General features: G+C 44.5%; 1 protein-coding gene across 2 annotated transcripts; it reads right to left on the bottom strand.

Moving 5' to 3' along the window:
* Positions 1-1,761: 1,761 nt before the first annotated feature.
* On the bottom strand, positions 1,762-6,178 carry LOC308062060 (N-alpha-acetyltransferase 20-like). 2 transcript variants are annotated; one of them, XR_013927457.1, is made up of 4 exons: positions 5,754-6,178; positions 4,080-4,215; positions 2,579-2,724; positions 1,762-2,096 (listed from the first exon to the last, which is right to left on the bottom strand). XR_013927457.1 is itself a non-coding variant. In XM_080382983.1 (3 exons), the coding sequence occupies exons 1-3, from the start codon at positions 4,232-4,234 to the stop codon at positions 2,011-2,013; spliced, it is 387 nt and encodes a 128-aa protein (XP_080239109.1). In that variant the 5' UTR covers positions 4,235-4,390; the 3' UTR covers positions 1,762-2,010. The 2 variants fall into 2 exon arrangements, 1 of the variants encoding a protein (XP_080239109.1); XM_080382983.1 differs by lacking the exon at positions 5,754-6,178 and having other exon boundaries at positions 4,080-4,390.
* Between the last annotated feature and the right edge of the window lie 2,594 nt (positions 6,179-8,772).

The raw sequence follows: 8,772 nt of genomic DNA, 5'->3' as shown, positions 1-8,772 counted from the left end.
TGCTCGTTAAGACAGGCTGGTCAAGTTTACCACCAAAACTCTACATCAGCATTTGCCACCCCTGTCCAGCTTTGGGTAGCCAGAGCTGCACTCGGATCACTTGAAAGCGTCTCCCAGTAGCGGCCAGTACTAAGCTCAGAACTGTACCTCCCTGACACCTGCATGGAGGAAAACTCAGACTGTGCCCCCTTCTCCTTAAGGTGCCTTAGAGCTTGTGACAGGAATTTCATCCACTGCTTGGAAAATCTCCAAGGTTGCAGCTTAAGGGAACCAGAGTTCCCTGGGTCTCAGAGTAATTCCAGAGCTAAAGCGGTGACAGACATCAGCTCTAGGTCAGATGATACATGCCAGCACTCACACTGACCCAGGGTGGCAACCTGCTCCCATCCGCTACCTCCTGACCTAGGAAGCCCCTTAGGGAATTACAGCAGCAGTTTGCCAATGGAAAAACCACAACAGCACGACACGGTGACTCAAAGATCTAAAATAGACCCCTTGCGCCTACAGAAGCTGGTGCTAAAAACACAACAGGTGAACGAGAGAACATTAACTGCCATGACTGATACTAGAGCAAACCTCACTGGGCACTTAAGGAGAACAGCAAAACCAGAATAGTAGCAAAAGCCTGCGTGCCCGGGACTGTAATAAAAGAAAAAACCCTGCCTGGAGATTGTTATGAGCACAAATAATACACATCCTCTTCAGTTGCGATCTGAGTTAAGACAGACAACAAATATCACAACACACCCATATTGATTAGTTGCAACAGCTTGCCTCTCACCGTGTCTGTTATGGGTCACAGGTTCTCCCGCTTGTCTCAGCTACGTTGGGCACCAGTTGCTGTAGCTGGAGCCCAACTCAGGCAGCCTCACACAGGGCACCCGCTGCTGCAGCACAAGCAAGCTATCAGGCTGCAACAAGGCTTTTACCATCAGTCAGATTCTACTGTCTGTGCTGTTTCTCCTTCCTCCAGGGATGGGATGGGATGGGATGGGATGGGATGGGATGGGATGGGATGGGATGGGATGGGATGGGATGGGATGGGATGGGATGGGATGGGATGGGATGGGATGGGATGGGATGGGATGGGATGGGATGGGATGGGATGGGATGGGATGGGATGGGATGGGATGGGATGGGATGGGATGGGATGGGATGGGATGGGATGGGACCCCCTCCATCCAACCCCCTCTCCCACACTCCTCAGGGCTATTTAACTACTTAGCGGGAACGAGCTACAGCTGCTCATCATCCATGTCCCTCAACCCACTGCCTTGGAGGCAAGGTCACAGCTGCATGTTATCAATACTCATCAACCCTCTGCCTTCACTCCTCTGCACTCCAAGAAATTGCAGGGAAGACGGTGACAGAAACCTGTGTTGGAACTAAGTGCCTGGTCAATGCCTCCAAGTAACAGCAGCTGTGACATCCAGACAGACTGTGAAGGGACAGATGGATCCAAGAATTAAATTAGGGAATGAGGTAAGTAAAAGGCACAGAGAAACAGAGACCTCTGAGTTCTGGAGAGTATATTTTGATGTACCCAATTTCTGGTTTTGTGGCTCAGAAAGAACAGAGCCCAGGTTTTGTCGCAGCAGTTATATGGCTGCAAAGGGAAGGCGAGAGCCAGCAGCAGAACTTCCTGGAACCTTCTGTGTAGGAGCAGCGGCCAGACGTTTTCAGTTTCGGAGCAGGGCTCCGTGGGAGTGACAAAGTGAGGGGACTGTTTTGTGGCCGAGAAGGAAGACCATGACACCACCATACAGGAAGCAATTCCATTTTAATAGTCTCCAAAGTGTCACGGTTCGAAAGGAAGAACAATAGGGTAAGAGCACGAATATGCAGCCAATACCGACAGAAGCAGCGTTGGTAAGCTTCTCAATATTGCTTTTTGGTATTTCACAGGGAAAAACATTGAGCCTAATATTTCTCATCTGTAGAGTTCTTGGGGGCTTTGGGGAGAAGGAAACTGACACTTTTACTAGGTTGTCTGAGAATCACAGTTTACGGTTACTCAATGTCTTCTGGTCTCACAGGATGAGGCAGAGGTATAATTGATTTCTTCTCTGTAACTCTGCAAAGAGCTTTCCTCATACCTATGGCAAAAGAAAATAATGCTATTATGAAAGACAGTCATTGCACAAAGCCACGTTAAGTGACTTCTCTATTATGTTAAGATCATTTTTCAAGAAGATTTCCTAGAATATCTTGAGTTGCAAGTGACCCATAAGGATTCATCAAGTCCAACTCCATGCTCCTTGCGGGACTACCTGAAACTAAACCATATGACTAAAAACATCATCCAGATGCTCCCTAAGCTCTTGACAGGTTTGGTGCCCTGACTGAACGCCCTTTCAGTGGATAAGATTTTCCTAATGTCCAACCTGAACTTCCCCTGACGCAGCTTCATTCCGTTTCCTGCAATCAAGTTTCCTAACTGATGTACTCTTCAGTAGGAAAAGCTATCTAAAGCAGAATGCAGAATCCCATTCATCAACGACTATCTGAACTTGTACAGGCCCAGGAACCCTCAACACAAGAACCTTTCCATTCAACTTAAGGCACAACAACCACTTACCGTAAGCATCTTCATCTGGCTCTCCACTGCTAGCAGAGTAGCGCTCCGATACTGTCCGGTACACACGGTAGCCGAGCTGCTTATACATATTTACTGCAACCCGATTTGATACTCTCACAAAGAGATCAACGAAAAATCCACCCTTTCTTTGGAAACATAAAACCAAAGAAAAACCACAGTAAGGAACAGCAGGTGAATATATTGCTAAATAACCCATAACTTGTAATCTGACCAAGAGCAGGTCTGATGATGTCATATGCTAATCAAACACCTTTCACACTGCAGTAACAGATGCACTCCTTTCCCAAGGGACAAATCTGGTATAAGTTCAGATTTTATTCTATTTTTGTCATATAACCATTCTTTTATACCAGCCTGTAGATTCAAAGTTATGAACAGAAAGAACAGGGCAAGCTAAGCACTCGCACAGGTCTCATACACATAAGAAATCTTTCATTTAAAAAAAAAATAATCTAAAAATCCACATTTTCAATTGCATTGGCTTAGGGACTGCCTCCTTCAATGTGTGTGGCAGGGGGCAGTGGCGGAACGGGTCACAAAGTTCAGTCACCTAACACAAGGCAGCCCTTCTCCTCACAAGGCAGATTCCTCAATGTGCAATTTTCCCATTTTACCGATTACAATGGGGTTGCCCTACCACCATGAGTTCAGGACATTTCCCTGTGGGTTCATTTGATGCTCAATTAAATCTTCAGCAAGTACAAGCAGCCAAGCATGACAAAAAGTAAGCTAAGGTACTGTCTGCCATACAGAATTGGTTCCAAGGCTGCCTGCAGGAACTGCAAAAATCTCACGATCACTGAACAAGCACGCTGGAGACCCTATGGGAAAGTGTTGACCCTCCATGAAACTCTCTTGCTGTCAAGACAAGGACCTTTTTCTATACAGTATCTCTATTAGAATTCAGGCTACATGCGGCGAATGAAGAGACGGGCCGCAGCTTGATGCAAGCAAATGTCAATTTATTGTACAGAAGCACGAGGTTTTAGACACTTTCAGAAGCTGTGCGTTTGAAACAGATTGGTTCTTGAAGCTAAGCCTTGCATACTAGGCAATCCCTGATTGGTGGTTAGCTGCCATCAATTAACAGCAAGGTGTTACCTTTCCTTGGCGCCATCCTTGGCGCCATCCGTCTCCCACCCCCCTGTGCTCTGCAAACATGCCTCATCATGTTAATTGTTGTCTAGACAAGCTCGAGCACATTCCCCTCAGCTAACTGATTGCCATGCATGGTCCTAGTTTCCAGCCCGCTCCTGCAGCTACACCCTACTCATTCTGGCAAGTTAGCTTTCATAGAAACCCTGAGATCTTACACCGCCACATGACAGTTTTAGTCTTGTTCTCTAATTACAGGGAATCCTCAGCGAATCAGAACACTACTTAAAGCAAAATTCTGGGTCTCTTTCATGCAAGTCAAATACCTAAGCCATGTCAGTTGAGAGGTTACTTTTAGAAGATTAAAGATAAGCATGGTACTCACACTTCTGAAATTTCTCCCAGTAGTTCCATCAATTTAGCAGCCAAACCCAGCTGTTGAAATTCCGGTGCGACAGAGAGAGCAGTAACATGTCCGTGCCACTCTTCCCCAGCCACAGAGCCTTCCGCTTTACCCAGTACTGCGAACGTACAGAGCATCAGAGCAGTAAGGAGCACCTTGGGAATAATGCACCACACGCAGCCACATGACTTTACAAAAAACCAAGCAGTCTACAAACAAACATTGCAATGATTGTGGTAAAGGCTTAAGCAGTGATTCTAGGCTATTACTCAGTGATTCAGCAGCCACTAAGTTTCATTTTGACGCAGTATTACAGTTTTTTCTTTGTTAGTATAAATAAATAAATGGATCTCCACAAATTCATTGTTTGAGGTGTGACTTCCAAATGCAAGTTTTAAGCAATTCTCTTGAGTCTTTAAGTGAGCGGAATTCACGACCGAAGGAATGGAGGGCTAGAAGCCCAAAAGTCACTCGCCATCCCAGCAATTACTGAAGACTTTTTTTGACTATGGGGCAATAGAGCTTGGGACGCTTTGCCAATGTGGCAAGAGAAAGCAAAGGCCCTGGAAACACTGGACGTTTAGGGAAAAATAAAAAATAAAAGCAGGGATGGGTGTGTGTTCTTCATAGTTCCTCTCCTTTCTACACAGAGCCAAGCTCCTGTTAGCTCGTTAATGAATATGCAGACTTCCACAGGGCACTGCTAAATAAGCAACTGATGTGGTGGGTACAGAGAAACCTTCCGTACAGCAAACGCTTTAAGCTTTACTGTTAAACACTTCATTTCCTGGGTCCCTACAAAGACTCCCATTCTGTGCCCACCTTCTCAAACCCCCCAAAAGAAGGGGAATAAAAACAACTGGAAGGAACAAATACATATATATATATACACACACACGTAAAAACACGGCGAATCTCTGTAATTAAAAAAATTAGGAAAGGATGCAATCATCCAAGTAATGAGGAGTTAACTGATGCGCTGCATCGGACAGTCTTGTCAAACTCATGCTGGTGAAACTAAGCTCATACCAGTTGGTTTACTGAAACACTTGTCATTTTGATTCAAGTATATGTATGCTAAGACATTTGGCTATAGAGTGAGTGCAAGAAAATACATTTTTGCACACTACAGCAAGAGACCTGCAAAGGGCCACGGTATAATATGCTTCAAAAGAGTCTGTGGTACAAGAAATTCAGCCTCATGGGCTGCTGGCTCAAACACACTGGTGGAACACTGTATAACTGGCCATACGCACGGTTTACACGGAGTGTTGTATGCAATGCACATGTTTAACTAGGTATTTATGGTTTAAGACCTTTTTTAGCTCCTAAGGCAGGCAGCCAGCAAAGATGTTTTCAAGAGTTAACAAGGAACAGAAATTAAAGGAGTTGCTGGTTTTAAGAAGCTGACTCATCATTGTTTTGAAAAATGGCACCATATGGATCACTGTTAATGCGCTTGTAGACAAAGCGAAAGACCTTGGGTTGCGGGCGGCTGTGCAGCTCTGTCTTAATCTTCTGAGGGTAGGTATCTTCTGTCAGTTGCTGCCGGGTGTCATCAACAAAAAGAAACAGGCTATAGTCTTCTGGATTGTCCACTCTAAACTTTTCAGCACAAAGCTGACATACATCTGCGGTAGTGATGCAGGGTCTTACTAGTAAGGTCTTTCCTGTACACGCACTGTTAACTTCCTGGAATGCAACACGAAGGTAGTTCTGTAGAATGAGAAAACAGACATCAGAAACAAAACCTCCAAACCTCATCCTCTGAAAACAGGAAGCTCAGCAACAAACAGCAATCCTCTCTATGTTCTAGTTGTGAAACGCACACCAGTGATTCCTGTACATTACAGCCACCTTGTGAATTGACGTTGGTGATAAGACTGTGGCAGGCATAACAAATTCATAAGTTGACATCCTCCTTTCCTTGGCTCACATTCTAACCCTGCAATTACAAACGAACAGATAGCAGTCTTAAAGCCCCATTGAAAACATCAGTGGTTTTAACGGGACTGGGTGTTTGGCCTTACTAGGAAACTAAATGCTGTGAAGCAAAATAAACATCAGAGGCTGTAGGACAAGGCCTCAAGAACAAGAGTCCAAGTACTGTTAGCCTGATGAATAAGACTTGTAGGGCACAAGCCCTGGGAGCCAAGGAACAAGCTAACTGCAGACCCCTGAGCCGTTACAGCTGAGGAGGCAGCCAGACGGACAGAGAAACAAGTAGCCGGATAAGGGAACGCATAGTGCTGATAAGGAACTTTGCCAATCACGAAAGCTGCGTAGAAAGAAACCCCCTAATCTTAGAATAGGAATTGTTGCTATGATAAGGTAAACTAATCAGTTCCTATTGTTTAAACGGTGTGTCTTAAATGTCAACCAATCAGTGTGTAATATGTAGAAGGTAGAGACGTATATAATTGTAAGAAAATCACTAATAAACTGACATCTTGCTTGCATCAAGCTGTGTCCCGTCTCCTCATTTGCCGCAAATTGGTGACCCTGACATGATCCAGTGAAGGATCCGACGTGGAGGGGCTCTTGAATCACCTGAGCGACTTGCAGCGAATCCCACAGAACTTTGAATGATCCGCTGAAAGGAAGTGGGAGCCGGCCGGCCTGAAATCCCTCCGGAGTTGAGAGGTGAGCTGTGGGAAATGCGTAATGGCGAATCAGGCTTCGTCCCCAGAAAGAGACGTTTATGAGCTTATGAAAAGTCTCCCTAACAAACATGAGAAAAGTATTTCTGGGCATGACCTTAAAGCAATGCTCAAGTGGGTGCAAGTAGATATGCCCGCAGTGACTGCATCTACAATTTTTGCACGGGAACTTCAGAACAACACAGGGGTGAAATTGTGGGATTCTGTGACAAAAGGCAATACTGAGTCCCACCGTCTGCTCTCTTCATGGAGAGTTATTTTTGAAACTATGAAAGCACAAGAAGAAAAGGCAGAGGAAGGAGAGGAAGAGGAGTCGCATGCTCTTTACCAGCCTCTAAGTCACAGTGCTCTAAACCCCTGGGTGTCAATGCAGTTGAGTATCCGTCAGAGGAAGATCCCTTTGACCCAGGACTGGCAGACCCTGAAAAAGGATCTGATTTATACTCTCCTGATCCACGCGATCTGTGGGCAAAAATAAAGAAACAAGCTTTAAGGGAGGTGGATTTAGAAATGGCTAAGACTATAGTTGCTCCGGTCTTGTACACTCAGGGTCGGGCAGGGGGACCACCTCTTTCTTTTTCGGTTGTTAGGGAACTGCGCCGCAAGAGGCAGCATGCCCAAGAGATGATGCTGCAACTGCTGGTCAATACTATTGAAGAGAAGCTTCACACAATATGTTCATCATAAGGAAAAAGAAAAAAACCCAACCCTCTGCCAGCAACACACAAGGGTGTTCAGCCACAGGTTGCTGCACGATAAACCATTCACACTCTTTATGCTGCAGCATGCAAAAGGCAATCCATTTTCATGCAGGACATTTCCATCACATTAACCGATGGCAACTTAGTGTCTGAGCCTGATGTAACCAAATTTCATCTAACAGGCTTAGAGGGAGGCAGAAAGAAAATTTACTCTGCAACATTAAAGTAAAACCGTATGATCACGAGGCAAAAGCTGGATCTTTTTTCTCTGCTGAAATTCACACATGTGCACAACTGATAACATAGATTAATTCTAAACAAGTCCTACAAGGAAACGCAGTTCTACCTTTCAAAAAGTATTTAAAAAGTAAAATAAAAAGCAACTGGAAAAAAACACACCCAACCACAAAACACTTTTGGACACATGAGCAAAGCAGCCTGCCATCACGTGGTTTTTTGCAAAAAACTAACTGCAATTAGAAACTAAAAGCAGTAAAATGAAAGGAGATGGGAAAAATGACAGTAAGAAAGACCTGTTTATTTACTGAGCTGATACTTATGTTTGTACGCTGAATAAATTAAGCATGCTAAATCACAATAGCAAAAATTCACGTTTCCTAAGAACAAGCTGTTAAAAGCTAAGACTGAGAAGAATGCTCATATGACTTCAGTTCCAAAGAGCACTCTGGGTTTTTAATAAACTTTTGATAGCTTGCAGACTGAAACACTGGAACTTTGCAACAGCTTTTAAACCATTAGGACTGAGCAGAACTAATCCATTTTTGTTAGCCGGTGTGAAGAAAAAAATAAATAAAAAAAATCAAATCAGCTCTAAATAAGGCAAAGCACACTACAGTTTCAATTTCTAACGTAGCTAACACACAGAAGACCTGTTTTTCGATGCTTCTAGATGGACAGGATTGCTTCAAGGAGAGGCTGAGGTTTGTGCAAATGCCTGTAACTCATATAGTAAGTATCAAAATTCTTTATGCAGTATCAGCAAGTTGTATTTCATCATCATCAAAATACCGGATTTTTTGCTTTTCCATCCTTTTGAGGGAGGGAGGATGAAGGCCTTTCCAGGACCCAAAAGCTGGTGGTAAGGCTGTGAGACAGCACCACAGACATGTAGTGACCACATCCTGGTTCAATGTGGGAAAGATGAGTTGAGCTGAAGCTGTGTTACACATACCTTGTAGGGAAGGTGCTTCATGTCAGGACTGCAGATGTTGAGAAGGGAGATGGAAAACTGGCATTCTGGGCAGGCAGCAAAGTGCTTGAATTTGTGCCAAGCATAGCCTGGAAGCGGAGCGA

This window comes from Falco punctatus, assembly GCF_963210335.1.
Source record: "Falco punctatus genome assembly, chromosome: 4".
NCBI classification, from domain to species: Eukaryota; Metazoa; Chordata; class Aves; order Falconiformes; family Falconidae; genus Falco; species Falco punctatus.
The sequence above is the reverse complement of the archived record's forward strand: the minus strand, read 5'-3'. Positions and strand labels throughout refer to the sequence as shown.

Coding starts and splice junctions, on each gene's coding strand:
- LOC308062060 (XM_080382983.1), bottom strand. CDS start 4,234: ATGCTCTGTACGTTCGCAGTACTGGGTAAAGCGGAAGGCTCTGTGGCT. Junction 2,725..4,079: donor CTGGGAGAAATTTCAGAAGT/GTGAGTACCATG, acceptor ATGTTTCCAAAG/AAAGGGTGGATTTTTCGTTG. Junction 2,097..2,578: donor GCCAGATGAAGATGCTTACG/GTAAGTGGTTGT, acceptor CTTTTGCCATAG/GTATGAGGAAAGCTCTTTGC.